General features: G+C 34.3%; 1 protein-coding gene across 8 annotated transcripts in view; it reads left to right on the plus strand.

Moving 5' to 3' along the window:
- Positions 1 to 18,971, plus strand: part of MAST4 (microtubule associated serine/threonine kinase family member 4) — a 216,035-nt gene that overhangs the window by 149,311 nt on the left and 47,753 nt on the right. For 5 of the 8 annotated variants that reach the window (XM_087715576.1, XM_087715579.1, XM_087715583.1 and 2 more), the window contains 7 exons: positions 125 to 213; positions 8,674 to 8,743; positions 10,144 to 10,164; positions 11,096 to 11,174; positions 12,986 to 13,143; positions 17,154 to 17,229; positions 17,688 to 17,897. In XM_087715576.1, the coding sequence (XP_087571702.1) occupies positions 125 to 213; positions 8,674 to 8,743; positions 10,144 to 10,164; positions 11,096 to 11,174; positions 12,986 to 13,143; positions 17,154 to 17,229; positions 17,688 to 17,897 (703 nt within the window). The remainder of the gene's footprint in view (positions 1 to 124; positions 214 to 8,673; positions 8,744 to 10,143; positions 10,165 to 11,095; positions 11,175 to 12,985; positions 13,144 to 17,153; positions 17,230 to 17,687; positions 17,898 to 18,971) is intronic. The other 3 variants (XM_087715577.1, XM_087715580.1, XM_087715584.1) reach the window with 1 other exon arrangement.

Raw genomic sequence — 18,971 nt, forward strand, 5'->3', positions numbered from 1 at the left:
TTCTTTACTTTTCAGGATGTAAATGTATTGTGTACACAGGTGCTATGTATTTTGAGTTATTTAAATATTAACGAATGATTTATAGCACATTATCATTTAATAACTAAGTACTCTCTTCTTATAGTTGCCGGACAAGTAATAGAAAAAGTTTGATCTGTAATGGACAATCTTCAGCTATGCCTCGGCCACATTCACCACTTTCTGCTCACGCAGGTAATACCGTTGTTCTTTTAAAATCTATTTTAGTATTTTCAAATTTTCCTGTTTGAAATGTTGTATACATTTTTAGTATGTGATATGTTTTAATGTTGAATTTAATAATATGAAATACAGGTTTTAATATTTATTGCAATGAATTTGATATATCTATTTGAATAATTCTTGCTTATAACCACAGCAAAAGTCATTGATAAAATAGGAGTGAAAAATGTAAATACTATAATTAATGCATTATGTAACATACTAAACTGATAATTGCATCACTAGTTGATTTCTCTGTACAATTTGAACAACTGACATTAGTTACTCCTTTTAAAGTAAATTGGTTACTATTATTGGTCAGGCGCAGTACAAAATAAAAACATTTGCAGAACTGACATAAAATAGATTTGGAACTGTAACTCAAAGCAAAACAATTGCAGTTGACATTAATTGTAGATGGCATAGGTTTATAAATAGGACTTTGCTGCATTCATTTTTGGTAGATACAAATAAACTAAAAGAAAGTACAAATAAATTTTTGGTAAAAAGTTGGGTAAATCTGGGCCAATCACTCTCTTTCAGCTTAGCTCACTTCATAGAGTTTTGGAGGTGGTAAAAAATAGGAAGAGGATGGAGAATTAGGGCAATGGAATGTGTGGATGACCCTTGGGGGAGGAGGGAAAGGGCTGCTGCTTAGGAAACAATCAGACAAGAGACGGAGGAGCCTGAAGTTGCTTTATTATTATTTTATGAAAAATAATAAAAAGAGGATTTAAAAATCTAACCAAAAGAAGTTTTCTAGAATAGAATAAAGGTAAAAGTATGCATGCTACTTCTTAATGTCCTCCAATCCACGTTAGTGAATATCTTTCAGGAATAGAATCTCAAAATGCCTTTCTGACTATAAGGTAGAGGAGGAAGCATTAAAATATGCCATTGTAAAGACCCTCTTCTGATTCAAATTAATAATAATTAATTTAAGTTATTAAATGTTAATGACTCCCAATGGCTCTCTGCAGTTTTAAAATGTTTTTAACAACAAAAGAGACAACACAGCAAGAGCACAAACAGAAGAAACCAAGAAAACAAACCTAGATAGAAACAAAGAAAGGGAGCATTAATCATCCTTGCCAAAGGTTTGGACAAAGAGCAACATTGGAAGTGCCAGTAGGGTGGAGGCCATTCAAATCACGGCGGGAGGTTGGGGGAGGGGAGGCAGGGATGTAATGATTAAATGGCACCTTGCTCCAATATTTTAAATAATCAATACTCCTTATCCTTTTCCTCCTTTGTGCTGAATTGGGTTTATAAAATTCCATGAATTCATGAACTTGATTATTATTTTAATAAAGTAATACATAATTAATATCTCGAAGAACTAAGATTCTTGAACTGTATGAAAAAAACTAATTTAAGTATTTAAAAGGATATACAATGACTTAAACTAAATAGAATGACTTAAACCAATAATAGAAAATATGCATCCAAACCTGTGCCTTAATCAAAATGTATAGTAGGATACTTTGTAGCATGAGCTACAAATACATATAAAATACATAATACATAAAAATAATTGACCTATTTCTAGGGACCAGAATTTTCAGACACCATAGCTCCATCTTATTAGAAGCTCGGTCACAGCTTTTGCACAAAGTATCTTAATTGCAATTGAAATAACTTTTTCGTCTATTCAGTTAAAAAACTGAAATTAACATTAAAGATCCTCTATGTATTCCCCATCATATATTTGAGTGGCATCTTCAACAGGTACAACCATTATACTCAACTTCGAAGTTCAATCATTGTTACAACATATAGTGCCCAGCTGACTATGTGATGTACCAGCTCCAGCTACCTTGTTCCAGAGATGCCTTTGCCTCTTTGTTGCCTGCCTGCTGACTGTTTGCTGGCCGTCCCATGTCATATTCCATGCCTTATCTTGCTTTGCCTGCCTTGTTCTTTCCTGATAATTTCCTTGTACTCACCTTAACTTTAAAGGGACACAGCAGATTGGGTAAGATAAGACTAAAGTTGCTCAGAGACTCTTTGTATTCTGCAGCCCTTAGTAAGGGTGCAAGAGACTTGCCACTTTGGGAAAGGATGATGAAAAAGAATGTGGCGATGACATCTGTCATCAAATCTGCCCAACTTGACCAGGCCCAGAGAACACCTTGCAATGCAAAGGATGATAGAATGCCATCCTTGCCCAAGCAACAGGAACAAGCTTCTGCCAACCATGCTTATGGTTGTGCTTTAGAAATAAAATATGGTTGATATGTTCTCTTAAGTTTTCACTCCAAGGCACTTTGTTGCCTGCCATCCTCACTAATTTCCCTATTTTGCACTCCAAAGATCAGATTCCTTTTTCAGTTTACCAGTTCTGTTTCCATTTGTTGCATAGCTTGTACATGTTGAAAGGGTCTAGAAAGACCTGCAGCAGTTATTGGTATGCCCACCATTCTTATTGTCCAGGGCAAGAGAAAGAGAGTGCTTGGGGAGAATTTGAATTCCCTGTGAAATAGAGAATTAAAAATTCTGGGAAGCAAAGTCATCACATCTAAAAGTTACCCAGGTTAGTCAGATGGCTGTCCCATAAGAAGAAAAGTAAATATAAAAGGACAAATATACATAGACAAATATGATATTCAAGATCTATATTTCTCTTTCAGCTGTCCACCATTGAGAGGCAAAGCAGAAAAATATTCTTTAGCAGACTCCCTTTTAGTTATTTCTTTCTCATTAACACTTTTACTATTTTTTCTGATTGAGTAAATTACAAGAGATGTCAAGGAATTTCTGTCTCCATTGAATCTGATTATCAGCCCATTGATTGAAACATCAGAGTATAATTTTGTCAACAAACAAACTGATAATAATCCTGGAGATTCATATATTTTTTCATAGACAGATATGGAGCTGAATCATTTTCCTCAATAAATCAATAAAGAACTATAATGTTTTTGATTGATTTGTTTGATCTCTCTATCTAATTTTAGGACTTGTGTGGAGAACAGATCATATTTTAGGTCGTGTTTACAGAGAAATATTGAAAATTCTGAAGATTTCATAAACTTTTAAGCACTACTATCCATATTTCATTGAGAATCTCTGTAGTTCTATAATATGAGAGCTCTTCTAAGAGAAGTTCAGTATCTCCTATGAAACTATTCCGTCCCACTTCAGTGACATCAATTGTCTTTAGATGATGAATTACATCCTTCCACATTAGTGGCCATCATATTATCTTTAGGTGATGAATTCTACAGATAAATGATATGCTGTGATAAGACATAAATTATTGTTCTTAACATAGTAAATGCTAACATTTAACCAATATACATGTAGTTTTCAGTGTGGTCTATTTTCAGTTAACTCATTGAATATTATAAAAACAGATTCAATTTTTAGCCATAAAAATTATTTTCTTTTCTAATGCCTTCCTATTTTCTTCTAGTGAAAAAAAATATTGTGGTTAAACAAACTCCTTTAAGACACTTATACTATTTCTTTAATATTCAATGTCCTGAGCTGAGAATTTCATAGGTGCCCAAAACTTCATTCCAGACCTAGGAAAATAGCCCATTCCTACGAGCCAAATCAATTATTTAGGTGCTACCAATATAAGGAAATGAAAACACACACAGTACTTCATATCCCTGTACACGGGGATGGTTATGTACACCTGCTTACATTTAAAATCAGATCAGTATGTAATAATAAAAAACAATTTCCAGTATTTTACCAATGGCCATCTGCATTTTTGTACTTTCAAATTTCCCGTCTTTGGTGGGCCCAGAGAGACAAATTACAGATTGAAAGTGACAGATTTTCTTAAAACAAATCAACTGCTGCTTCCACAAGACTTTTTAGTGAAAGGTTAGTTTTTTGCTCACTTGGAAACAAAAATATGCCTTCATATAAAAAGTTATTATTTTTGTATTTAAATATTCTTTACCTTCTGGGGCAATTAAAAGCAATCAAAATATTTTTGCAAGCAAATATTGGGCCTTAAAAAGTTACTTTGCTGTCCAGATGAGCCAAACCTTAAAACATATCTTTTGAAAAGTTACAAAAGTTATAAAAAGTTATAAAATTCCTTATTACATCAAATAATACACATGCTGCAATAGCAACTAAGTTTTCAGGATTTTTAAAAAAAAACTATTTCAAGAATAGCTGTGCATGTGCAGTGATATTCCCCATATAATATATCAAGTTCAGATTCATTACTATTTTAAATATTTGTCCGTGTCTTTATGTGTTTCTCCCTTTGAATTAGTTTGGACTCCTGGGGGAGTGGCTGACAAGATTTGGTTGTCAAAGAAAAGGGTCAAAGAGTGAGAAGAAAGAATAACTAGGTCAAAGCCACCCATCTGGCTTAGCACTTAAGATGGGACCCGAACCCAACATTTTAAAGTTTTTAGCCTGGTGCCTTAACTACTATATCAGACTGATTCACTAAATAATGATTATCTACTGTCATATCAATGTCTCTATGAATAACCTGTGTTAATAAAGTATATAATGTCTGACCCCATTGATTAGATTTAAATAGTAGTCAACCGTAGTTGCAAACTACACGACCCTTTTGAAGTCTTTGAAAGCAACAAGCTCTGGAACAATAGGATTTAGGGTGAACAAATACTGAGAGAAAATTTGTGAGTTATGAAGCTAGGGCTCTAATTTTAATATTTTTTCCTCAATTGCCACACAATTAAATATTACACGCATAGACAAAAATCCTTTAAAAAAATCTTGTATAAAAGTTTGTCCAACAAGAAGATTCTTTGCAGCCAGAATAAATTAAGCCCCTAAAAAGGGCGAGGTAGGTATGGAACAGTGAAAAAGAAAAGAAATAATTAACTAAAATACATAATAGATAAAGAGTACCATTAAAATATATATTACTTTGAAACAGTTGGATCTAAAGCATTTCCATCATCCTCTTTCCTTTCATTTTTTCCATTCCCCATGTTGAAATTGTGGCCCTGCTGGTCAGCACTCCATTTTTCCCAAACTCTCATGAAACAAGTAAGACATTTACTCCAATAAAAAGTGCCAAACACAGTTAATTTTCACCTCACTATTAGTTTTTTTGGCTTTTAAAAGAAAGAAAGAAAAAAGAAATAGCATTTGAAACTCAGGAATGAAGAATTGCTGCTCCTTTCATCTCCCAAGTAGGCAAAGATACAAATAGGGCTGTGTGGTACATTGATTTCCCCTGACAATACTGTCTCTTCCTTGCCTGATTAATTTGTTTACATAATTCATGTTGTAAAACAGTTTCAGTGCTTCCTCGTTGTTTTCATTTAGATCAGAATTTCCTCAAGAACAGAGGAGTTTTTAAAGAAAAAACCTCATCAACATAATAGATATCCTTAATAAAATATGAACTGCAATAGAGTAGTCGTAATGCAGACTACTGCTTTATTTTGGAAGAAAACAAACCTTTGGGAAGGAATTAGTTAAGAACCAGGTAAAGAGCTAGAAGGGTAAACTGTTTGAAATGACAGAAAATATTTTCAATTAAAAAAAATTAAGCAGCCAAAAACAACAGAAGGTAAAAACATGACATGAGTCTAACAATATTTTAAAGATCTGGCTACTTATAAATGATTCTGCAGCCGGAACGCCCATTAAGAAATAACAAATTTCAGTGTCCCTATTCAATATTCTTTTGTATCTTTAAATCTGGCAACCTTTCATTAGACAACCTTTTAAGTAAGGGACCTTGTTCTATGATGTAAATCATGTAGCTATTCTATTTAAATTGGGAGAAGCTAATAGGACGTGCAAGTCTTTTCAGAATCATAAATATACAGTCTTTCATTTTAGCAGATTTATATTCTAGATTAGAAGAAGCAGTTTAAATATGTGAAACAGAAATAGTTTAATTTGGCCAGTCAGGCTAAAAAAATTATATTCCCTTAAACCAAGGTACGTATTAACCTATTATACAAAAGAGATACATCCAATGGTTCAGTGGCTTAAAGATGCTGGATTTGCCAGCCTAAAAGGCCAGCTCTCTATATTCCAGCAGTTCAAGCCCTAGCACTGCATGATGGAATGAGCTCCCATCACTTGCCTCAGCTTCTGCTAACCTAGCAATTTGAAAGCATGTAAAAATACAAGTAAATAGAAAGGTACCACTCCGGTGGAAGCTAATGTCATTTTGTGCGGTAGCAAGAACTAACTGGCACTGGACCTGCCTGAGTGCGAGGCAAAATTGGTGTAGAAAGTCTTGGATAACACTGATAACCGCTAAGTGTCGTTATCTACCCTCTGTGTGGAGCTAATTTGCCCCCCTGCAGTGGTCCCTGAATAGCACGCGAGTGAGAACTAAACAAACCAAGCAGCCAAACTACTTATAATAACATTGTAGACTCCCTGGCTCTCAATGTACAAACACTATATGCTAAATAAATAATAACATGTTATATACACTATAATTCATTTTCATTTGTAGGATATTTTATGTTATACAATCATAATTAAATTGGTAGAACATTTTATGGTAAGTAATTAATCAATGAATATCGGATATGTCTTCATATTTTAAAAGATACACTTTGTTAATAATTTACTAAGTTAAAAAAAATACTGAAACAGGTTGAAAAATGCAAGTCCTACATGCAGTAACTCAACTGTATTCACTAAAGTGGCTTGATATATTTTTGTGAAGCACAATAAAGGCTTATCAAAGAATTTTATAAAGATACTAATTCATTTTCTGACAGGCAGCGCCGCTTATAAAAAGTTCAATTTTGTTTTGTTTTGTCACCTATATATTTTGCCCACAGAAAATCCACATGTTCCAGTTATACATGTTGAGGGTAGAGGAAGAAGTAGATATCCGCCACTGTGTGCCAAGCATTCCCAGTGTTTAGCAGCAAATTGGGTGGTTTTATGTCATGGTGGCGCAGTGGTTAGAATGCAGTATTGCAGGCTGACTGCCAACTGCCAGGAGTTTGATCCTGACCAGTTCAAGGTTGAGTCAGCTGTCATCCTTTCGAAGTCGGTAAAATGAGGAGCCACACTTTGTTGTGGCCCTTAGAGAGTGCTGTAAAGCACTATGAAGCAGTATATAAGCCTAAGAACTATTGCTATTGCTATGTAAGAATAGTAACAAAGCCAAAGGAAATGCCTTCTTCACAATGAGGAATCATATCTTTATTTCATTCCAAATCATCTCTACATGGCCTGGTTTTTCTAGATTTAGGAGTAATGTTCCATCTGATTTTAAAAATGTGCTTATAGTAGAAACACTTTAAAAAAAAATAAGTACGATGTAGAACAGAAATATGTAATAACCTAATCAATAAAATATGTGAAGCCCATGTTACTTTACTTGTAAATAAAGATGTTGTTATGGAAATAAAATAAAGCACCACAGGTTATGTAATTTGTGTTATATGTTTAATGTTTTAATAACACAAATGACGCAAATTGGTATACATGACCTAGTTTGGGTCATTGGTTTAAAAAGAGAAGTAATATATTAACTATTACTGTAATTGATTGAATTTTAATACTCTGTTTTGGTCTAAATATATACTTAAATATATTTTAGTATATAGAAAATATGGTTTTTATATACTAAAGTACAGAAACTATACTTTCTGCTGAAGAAAAAAAGGGCATTTGAGGAAAAAAAATGTGGGCATCCATCCATTTTAAGTTTGGCTCCACTGACTTGTTTCTTCAGCCCAACAAGCATATGGTTCCCTGAAGAAATAAGGTCCTGGAAAAGAAAAAGAAACAGATTATTCATCACTGTCTTAGCTGCTTTTTCATGTGCATTTATTTAATATTGGTCCAAATATAAAAAAAATATTACGCTTGTCTGGAAGAAAAGTGAGAGATTTAGCACCAAATTATTACTACAGGTAGTCCTCAACTTACAAACACAACTGAGCCCAAAATTTATTTTGTTAAGTGAGTTTTGCCTCCTTTTACAACTTTTCTTTCCATATTTGTTAAGTGAATCACTGCAGTTGTTAAATTAGTGACATGGTTGTTAAGTGAAGCTGGCTTCCCCATTGACTTTGCTTGTTGGAAAGTTCCAAAAGGTGAACACATGATCCCTGGACACTGCAACCGCCATAAATGTGAGTCACTTGTCAAGTATCCAAATGTAAATCATGTGACCATTGGGATGGTGCAATGGTCATAAGTGTGAAAAATGATCATAAGTCACATTTTTCATTGCCATAGTAACTTTGAATGGTTACTAAGTGAACTGTTGTAAGTTAAGGACTACCTTTACTCACATGCCTTGTGATAGTACATAAGATATCCTGCCAGGTACCTTAATTAGAGCACAACTCAGTTTCATATAAGTGTGTATGGGGGATGGGCAAGAAGGCATCTAAATGAGAAATAATAATTGAAATTTATTACAGATTCTTGTTGAACCTCGTTATTTATGGAACTTTCTCATAAGATACTTCATATTTATCTTGTTCTTAATAGGCAGCAGTCCTCAAGACAGCCCTAGAAATTTTTCTCCTAGTGCCTCAGCCCACTTCTCTTTTGCACGAAGGTAAGAAAATATATGCTTATAACATCAGCTCTATTATCAGAAAAATATTTTTGATATGTATCTTTAATGATAATGCTGATGGTTGGGCTGTTTACTTTTATCTTATTTAGATAACAGTAAACTCCTTATTAGATATTGATTTTTGATCTGATGTCAATCTTGATGTTAATCTATGCTGATCTGGGTGTTGATTGCTAGTGGGGAGGTGTTTTGAGTTTTTTGTTCCAACCAAAGACGATCCACAACCACTCCTACCAACAGTGACAGGGCAAACCACTAGAATATAAATTGAGAGCAACCCTTCTAGCACTGATAATGTTACCTAGTTCGGTAATGAAACGTTTGTAAGGAAACATCCAAACTCAGAGAGCACCAAAGACCCTTCATTTCAACCCTAAGCTATAAATGTTCTCGTTTTTCAACGAGATACATAATCATTTGCAACAAGCTCTATCACAAATTCTGTTATGGTAGCCCACCACTATTTCTCTATAAGATGTTGTCTAATCTCACCCATTCCATAAGTAGAAAACCAGTATGCATATAGAATAATACTGATTGGAATGTAAACAAAAATAACAGTGAGATTTGATGCTAAAATAATTTATATTCTTGCTCTCTCTCTCTATATATATATATAGTTGAATAACCTCCTTTCCCCTTCTAATAGTGTTCTTTATTGAAATACTTAAAAATCAACATAATTGGGGAGCAACTGATGCTTATCTGATGCCAGAACTCAGTTGATTCAATCAATTGATTTAATTTGTCCCATCTTTATTATGTGAGAAAAACAAAACTAGAATATAGAATAACAGAGTTGGAAGGAAGGTCTTTTAGTGCAATCCCCTGCCTAGGCAGGAAACCCTACACCACTTCAGTCAAATGGTCCAACTTAAAAACTTCCAGTGTTGGAGCATTCACAACTTCTGGAGGCAAGTGGTTCCACTGATTAATTGTTCTGTCAGGAAATTTCTCCTTAGTTTTAAGTTGCTTCTCTCCTTGATTAGTTTCCTTGCTTCTTGTTCTACCCCCAGGTGCTTTGGAGAATAGTTTGACTCCCTCTTCTTTGTGGCAACCCCTGAGATATTGGAACATTGCTATCATGTCTCCCCTAGATCACCTCCATAGCATTATCAAAAACTTCATTCACAGGATACTTGAATACATTTTATAAATGATCAGAAAGAATTAGAAATTTGTATCATTCACCTAAGGATCTCTTTGCACATCAAAAATTGTTAACATTAGAAGTCAGTTTTTCTTTGTTAGAGAAATTAAGTGTAGAAATTAATTCCACTTGTTTAAGATATTTGAAGATTCTGTGTAATTTACCCATACTTAAAAAGTTGTTCTTTTGTGTTTCTTTCTAAATATATTTGGTACAATTACATTTGCAGTCACGGGCATCGAAATGAAAGGTAACTATCTCTTATCTGTACAAGCTGTGCTCACTGTTGCAGCCATGTCTGTGCAAGGCTGAATAGGTCATCACAGCAAGTCCAGATACAATCTGCAGCTATTCTGTTTTCTCCCTGCTTCTTTTGCCTCATAGAGAGAAAACAAGGCGTGCTTGTGTGGTGTGTTTCTTTTCCATGTATGTGTATTTAAACTGTTTGGTCTGATATGATTAGGCACCTATCTTTGGTAGATAAAGTGTTACATTCAGATGTGGGACTAAATATAGCTGTGTTTCTGCATGCTGAATTCTGAGCAATGTCGAGCAGAGGTTTCTTATATTATAGTTATATCATTCATATTATGCATGTAACTTGCTGTACAAACCATAGCTTGGTTGAGTTTCCTGATTTATGCATTGTTGATGTTTGTCTGAGAATAGCATTGCTTGGTAGAAGTGAAATTTAAAGCATAGGCAACAGCTATGTATGTGTTAGATAAACATTTAGGCTGTGACTGGGAATGAAACTAGTTTGGTAGTTCTATGTCTCAAATTTCATTACGCGTATTAAAAGATCAAAATATGTTCCCTACGATCAATATTTTGCTAAAATATAATGATTTCTGTTTCATTTTGCAAATAAAACAATTATCATTCTTTATTCACTTTAACTGTCAATCTACATGTGTTATATTTAGTGCGTAGATTGTGGTGGTTATCCACTTGTTTTCTCTATTTTCTTCCTAGTCAGCATTTTGAATTGGCTAATAAGAATGATGAAATCTTCCATTTGTTTCCAAACATTTGCACATGCTTTAAAGAAATGCACTGAATAAGGCTTACTTATAGTGCTGTATTTTCCTTTTGGTCATATTATTGCATAAACTCTATTTGAATATTTGGCATGGTAAAATTGTAGTTGTATTTTGTGACTAAACTCAAATACACTTTAGGACCGATGGACGGCGTTGGTCACTGGCATCTCTCCCTTCTTCTGGATATGGTACAAATACTCCCAGTTCAACAGTTTCAGTAAGTAATTTCATATTGGCTTTTTTCTGTAACATATGTTCAGATTCTGCTGTCTCAAAAAACAGTGAAGTTTTGGGTAATATTGAAAAGTAAAGAATGGATTCTGTATCACAGTCTCTCTCTCTATAGATGGATGGATAGATGGATGGATGGATGGATATAGATATATGAATATATATTGTGAAGTTTAAACTTAATAACCTGTTGAGAAGTGTGATTGTAGAGATTGGTTGTGTCATATTTTCTACTAGATAGATAGACACTGAGTGATGATGCTAGAACATCCAATAACTGGGCGTGTAAATTTCTATATTAGAATGTTAGAAATGTGCAGCACATTCCAAGGTCAAACCATTTTTAACCCAACATTTTGAATAAGATCAGAATAGTACCAGAACAGCTATATTTCAAGGTCAAAGCACAGCATTTTGCTTTCCAAACAATTTGAAGTTAAAATACTTTTGCACATTTTTACCACTTATTTCAGTGACCACCACAAAACTAGGCAGTATCATTATTCTTTATTTTCTTTTATAGGAACTCTAGCAAACATTATTAAATACAATGTAATTTGTCTGATTTAAATTAAATACTTATCATGACTTAAGTACTGATAGCTCAGCCATCTATTAACTGCTTCTTTGCTTTCTATCCATTAGAACGGAAGTGCTGAAGAAGTCTGTGGTTTCTATGTTGATAGTGTAGGTTAGCGGCTAGCCTCAACAAATCTATCCAAAAAGGTTTATAATTGAACAATATGAACCTGAAAACTTGTAATCAATCAATATCATGATACAGGAAGGAACATTTACTGTTAAATGGTCATAATCTGGCTATGATAGTGAGATTTTCAATTACCTTAAATAGAATTTGTGAACACATTGGTAATTGAGACAGAGATTTAAGTGACTTAAATATACAGCTGATAGTTTAATTCACCCATTATACTTTAAATAATTTACTCTAAAAAGTATTGTGCTTGAATTATGGGAGGTAAGATCTGTCTGTAGTGATCTGTAGAGAATTGAATGACATTTTCTCTAATCTTTTATTATTATCTATTTAAGACTTAATGCTGCATTAACCATTATGTAATCATTTTTGCATTGACAAATTTGAATTACGGGTACTTTCCCTGAAATAAACCCATTTTTAAATAAAGTGTCATATTCATTGGAAAATATGCTTGGTTCCTAGGTATTATGGAATACTATTTTAAGTACTGAACTTTATTAATATTTATTTTTATGATGAACTCTATTCAAAAGAAACAGAAGGAATTATAATTAATTGCATTCCTCCATTCTTAAGTTATTTATTTTATCAAATTGTGCTATTTTAAAACTTTTAGAAAAATCTTATAATGAATTGCTTTGGTAAGAGGTTTCCAGAGAGATTTTGCATCATGTAGCATTCAAGAGATTGTTCTCCACTAAATACTTGTCAATTTGAAATTGAGCAAAGTGTATTTCACTAGAATATGTATGAAATAGTAAACATGTAATTAAGAGAAAACTTATTTTTCATTAACTGCATTTTTCACAGTTAAATTTTTTTAATGTTATATTAAACCATAAATATGAGTAATTTTTCAGGAAGCAAACATTCTAATTTGTGCTCTTAAATCACAAGTGCTCTGATTTAGCACATGCTTTGGTAGGTATGGAAAATTATATTCGAAATGCAATATTGTACATTTACATGTAAAAAGAAACTTCTTTCTATACTCTAATCTTGTTGTTAAGAAGTGAGAAGAGCAGATTTTTATTTTGACTATTGGTACAAATTAATATTTCACATGTTTATTGCAGTCATCCTGTTCTTCCCAAGAGAAGTTACACCAGTTACCATATCAGCCAACACCAGACGAACTTCATTTTTTATCTAAACATTTCTGTGCTACTGAAAGTATTGCTAGTGATAATAGATGTAGGACCACTCAAATGAGGCCACGATCCAGAAGCCTCAGGTAGGTTTATTTTTCCAGAAGTATGACATGTATAAGAACTTGTGAAAAATGATCCAAATACACACATACACACAATATATATTATTATGCTTATACTGGTTTTTGAGATGCCAAACAAATTTAATCTATCCTCTTTTATATTGTTGTTTAAAAAGGAAAATAGACTCTAAAAGGTACTTTCAATGTATAATTCTTCAGTATTTATATGAAGTCTTGACTTTTATTGTTAAATTCATAATTTTTATTCTGGTGAATTTCTAGTCTAATATTCTTTAGAAACATGATTACCAATGGGCATTAGAAAAATTATTTAATATATCTTTATCATAAACATACATTGAATGGCAATTTGAAATCTCCAAATTTAAATAAAAAACATATGCTAGGTACATTTTTGTTGTAAAAACGTATGGATACTTTATAACTTTTAATAAAACACTGTGTTCATGACTAGTAGAATACAGTGTATGGAATAGAAGTTTTGCAGGCAAAAGCTATTCTACTCATGTTTGTGGTTCACTACTTTGATTTTATTGAATAGCAGAACAATATAATTGAACAGGGGACTGTAATTTGTGTGTCAGTATAACCAAGTCAATCTAATGCAAGCATGCAGTGAACCCTGATCAGATTTCTCTGGTATCATCTATTACTTTAATCAGAATTTAATGGAAGTATATAGATTTTGGATGAATGGGAAAAAGAAATATTGTTTGACAAGACAGGGCTAGATTGATAAGGTAAGCTGATGTTTTATAATCAGGTCTTGCCACAATACATTCTCTGATGGGGAGGAATTTTAATCTAAGTAAGAAGTAAACATTGATGGTCTCATTTTTTGCAATGGATACTTTGTTTTGATGGATTTATAACTTGCTCATTAAGTATTTTGACTAACATTTTAAATTTGGAATAAATAAAAGTCCACCTCCTACTATAAACTTTGTAATTGTGTGTGTGTGTCCTGTATACATGCAGATATTTTCTTTTACTAAAATAATTTTCCTGATAAAAATGTAGTATACCTACAAAATTCTATAGTCTTGGCTTCCAGGTATGCCAAATTATTGAGAAATCACAAAAAAGTAATCGATTTAATGATATATATTTATTTTATTCATTTATTTTTATTTCCGAACTGTTCATCTTCCCCCTTTTCTCCTATTTGTTGAACTCAAATAAATACAGTATATTGTTTTATCAAATATTTAATGGTGATAATTTTTTAAAAAAACCTCACTTAGGAACACTTGTTTGACTGCTCCTTTAATCATACTTGGAATAAGAGCCACTTTGTTGAGTTGGGTGGCTATAGAAATTGAATAAATAAATAAAATAAACCCATATTATAGCATTTTAATATCAGGAATAATATTAGGTAGTAAGTCTCAAGGTTGGCAACTTTAAGATGGCCAAGGAATTCTGGGAGCTGAAGTCCAACCATCTATTTTAAAGGGTCACAAAATACTTTATCTTGAATATTAAGAGGTAACTCACCTTGATTAAAAAATTTTCTCTTAAAATGTTACTCTGAACATGGGATAGATCAGTGTCGGCAAACCTCGGCTCACGAGCCACATGTGGCTCTTTGGCCCCTCTCCTGCGGCTCCCTGTTGACTCAATCGCGCAATCTAGTCTCCGCCCTGAGAAGGCACGAGTCTCTTGCCTGCTTTTGCAATTCCACGTCCTTCGCAGGCAACTCAGTATTGGGAAGAGCTTCAGCCCTTTTCTCACGTTTATCTCTTGCATGCGCGCAGGCGCAAGCAAAATACCCTCCTGGGTCAGGATCAAGGTGGAAGGGACAACGACACTCCTCCTGCTGTTGCCACTGCGCAATGAGGTGAGTAACTGGGTACACAGCGCAGGGGACCCACGCTGCGCAAGAGACTCCTCAGCGCCAGACTTAGGTCAGCGTGAGCTGCGGTCCCCTTTGTGTTGGCTCAGGAAGGAGGAGAATGGGGAGCAGCAGCAGCAGCTGGTTGGGTGCAGGGTGGGAGGAGCTCCAGCTCTCCTGCGCTGCACAGGGCTCTCCTTGCACAGGGCTCTGGAACTCTTCCCTCTCTGCATCCAGAGATGGCTGCTGCGGCTCGTTCCTGAGCCAACACGAAGGGGACCGCGGCTGGCGCTAACCTGAGTCTGGTGCTGAGGAGTCTCTTGTGCGGCGTGGCTCTCCTGCGCAGCGCTGCCAGCTACTCACTTCTCAGTGGTAGCAGTGGAAGGAGTCGCTGTCCCCGCTACCGTGATCCCGGCCAGGAGGATATTTGCTTGCATGTGCAAGAAAGACAAGAAAGAAAGAGAAAAAAAGAGAGAGAAATGAAATAGAGCTGGAAGGAGAAAATGGGAGAGAGTGAAAAGAGAGGGAAACAAATTAGAGAGAGAAGGTAGAGAGGGAGAAAGAAATGAAAAAGAGCTGAAGGAAAAGAATGAGAAAGAGGAAAAAAGAGAAACAAATCAGGGGGAAAGAAAGGAAGAGGAGAAAAAAAAGAAAGAAATGAACTTTCTCAGACCTATGACAAAAGCAATGGCAAGCTAGACCTCTTGCCAAGAAAACTGCAGTTTGCAGAAGGCACAAATTGGAAGCAAGTCTGATTTTTTTAAAAGAAAATAACAGAGATGGCAAAAAATGCATCTGAAAATATGATTATTTACAAGTTTGGATAACGTATTATATTGTCAAACTCAAAAGAAATCAAAATATATATCCTATTGCTGTTAGTACAATCTTGCCAGCTTAGTTTATCATGAAAAGATTACAGAAAAGCAATTTCCTACAATTAATAACTTTATTTTGGATTTGCTACCATATCCAATGAGAAAGAAAGAAAAAAGAAAGAGGGAAAGGGAAGCAAAAAGAAAAGAAGGAAGAAGAGAAAGGGAGAGGAAAAATAGAGAAAAACAGAAATGAGAGGGAGGGGGAGAGAAGAGAAAGAGACCCTATTCCCACAGAAAACACTGAGCCATGAAACCTGGGTAGGCATGTCTGGGGGGGATGTCATGTGACTGGGTGGGAGTGATGTTGAGTTGTCCACACCCACCCAGGTTTTGTGGCTCCCGGTGTTTTCTGTGGGAAACGGATCCAAATGCCTCTTTCAGTGTTTAAGATGGCCGACCCCTGGGATAGATAAATCAGAAGTCTTGTTTAGAATTTTACGGCAGCCTTTCTACAAGAGCCGAGGTGGCGCAGTGGTTAGAATGCAGCACTACAGGCTACTTCAGCTGACTGCAGTTCTGCAGTTCGGCTGTTCAAATCTCACAGGCTCAAGGTTGACTCAGCCTTCCATCCTTCCGAGGTGGGTAAAATGAGGACCCAGATTGTTGGGGGCAATATGTTGACTCTGTAAACCACTTAGAGAGGGCTGAAAGCCCTATGAAGCGGTATATAAGTCTAACTGCTATTGCTATTGTTTTCCTAGTACAATATTTATTAGCTATGATGTCTAATATAAGAAACATATCAGAACTGGCTTTAACATATCTCAGTCCTACTAGTTCCTAAATTAATAATTGTTTAATATCTGTATCAATATATACATATTCCAAATGTTGTTATTAATAATATCAGTATTGAATGGTTCATGAAATAATTGCTTAATAATAGTTTTTCAATGTATTGAAATATTGTTAGAAGATATTCTGTTTTATCTAATATGTAGACAGCTTGGCACCATTCATATAAAATTAAAACATATTAACAGGTTTCAGAAAACTGCAAAATTTGCAGGAGAAAAAAAGGGAAAAGTACATTAAAAAAAGATAATGCTGTAAATTAATGGAATATGTGAGATAGGCTCAAAGTGCAAATAAAACACAGGCAAAAATTGGCAATCAAACAGAAACCAAGTAAAATAAGATATTGTTGGCAGATTGGAACTGTAAACAGAACCTGGTCCCACTATTTGGGCAGATTGTGACTTGTAATAAATAAACCGACTGGCTGTCAGTGGAAAACATGAATTATAAATTTTAAGTTAATTTAGAATGAGATTCAAGGGTTAATTTCTTTCTTGCAGTCCTGGACGTCCACCTGCCTGCTGTGATCATGAAATTATTATGATGAACCATGTGTACAAAGAAAGGTTTCCTAAGGTAATAAAGAATATAAATTGTATCTAGTGTTAATTTCACAAGAAAACCATATGGAAAAACAGTGTTCTTGTGTTCCAGATTAAAATAATCCCTAATAGCTTTGTTCTTTTAAATTCCAGAAAACTTTTGACTTTTATGTTAGTATTAAATTGTAAAAACATCCTTATTGACATAGCAGAAAAATGTATCTGGAGTCAATAAGTCCATATATAGTGTATGTGTGTGTGTATGTATATATATATACAATTCCTACTTTATAGGGTTATATTTTAAATATGGTTTTAATTTTTTTGTGTACCTTTATAGCTTTGTTATTAATATCAGATTAAGTTAAAAGTTTTGTTTATAATTTAAAATTATTTTTGGGGATTTTTTGCGTTTGCTTTCATGCAAATTTTGATTTAGTAGCTTAAGTTCATTAATACCTTTATTAAGTCTATAAAACATATATTATACAGGCTACTGCTCAGATGGAAGAAAGGCTTCAAGAGATTATCACCAACCATTCTCCTGAGAACATCCTTCCCTTGGCAGATGGAGTGCTCAGCTTCACCCATCATCAGATCATTGAACTGGGCCGTGACTGCTTGGATAAATCTCATCAGGGTCTTATTACCTCACGATATTTCTTTGAATTACAGCACAAATTGGATAAGCTCCTACAAGAGGTATAATCAATTAAGGTTTCATAAATTTATAAGCAAAGTTTATTTATTTATTTATTTTGTGCCTTCAAGTCACTGCTTACTTCTGGACTAGTCCCTGCTGTTTTCTAGGCAAGTTTTTCCCCCAGACGTAAACAGAAATTTTTGGGGCAGTAGATATTGATTCCATTACAGTTTTTCAAGGTCTTTCTTGAAAAGAGCCAAGGTGGCGCAGTGGTTAAATGCAGCACTGCAGGCTACTTCAGCTGACTGCAGTTCTGCAGTTCAGCGGTTCAAATCTCACCGGCTCAGGGTTGACTCAGCCTTCCATCCTTCCGAGGTGGGTAAAATGAGGACCCAGATTGTTGTTGGGGGCAATATGCTGACTCTGTAAACCGCTTAGAGAGGGCTGAAAGCCCTATGAAGCGGTATATAAGCCTAACTGCTATTGCTATTGCTAACTGCTATTCTTTGGCATGGAATCATCGTCAATTGCTCTGTTACTTAATATTCTTTAGATGTTTAAAATGTATGAGTAAAATGCATGAAGGTTTCATAATTTTGGAAGTACTTTGCATGTCAGTGTATTTGACAGATTGGAATAATTGTTTCTGAATTTTATAGACAAATGAGTCTATGTTACCCATTTTAGTACAATCTAAATAACTGTTGTGAAAAAAATACGGTTTTATGTGGTAAATCGGCAAGGAGAAACAAATATTTAAATAATGCTTTAATTTTTACCTAATGCACGTCATAGTATTTGACAGATTGGAATAATTGTTTCTGTGTTTTATAGACAAATGAGTCTATGTTACCCATTCTAGTACAATCTAAATAACTATTGTGAAAAAAATACGGTTTTATGTGGTAAATCAGCAAGGAGAAACAAATATTTAAATAATGCTTTAGTTTTTACCTAATGCTTTATAATTCGGTGGAATGATTTTGATATTCTTAATTTATGGATAAGTTTACCATTGATTCTCAAGCACATTTATAAACAGTATCTTTAGAATCAAATGGCACTTTTATGGTTTTCATTTATGTATCCTCTATTTTCTGTCTGATTTACTGCGTTTCTCAACCATGTAGTCT

Source organism: Thamnophis sirtalis, unplaced genomic scaffold (genome assembly GCF_051295495.1).
Source record: "Thamnophis sirtalis isolate CommonGarterSnake01/CBP01778 unplaced genomic scaffold, rThaSir2_p1.2 scaffold_5, whole genome shotgun sequence".
In the NCBI taxonomy this organism is placed as follows: Eukaryota; Metazoa; Chordata; class Lepidosauria; order Squamata; family Natricidae; genus Thamnophis; species Thamnophis sirtalis.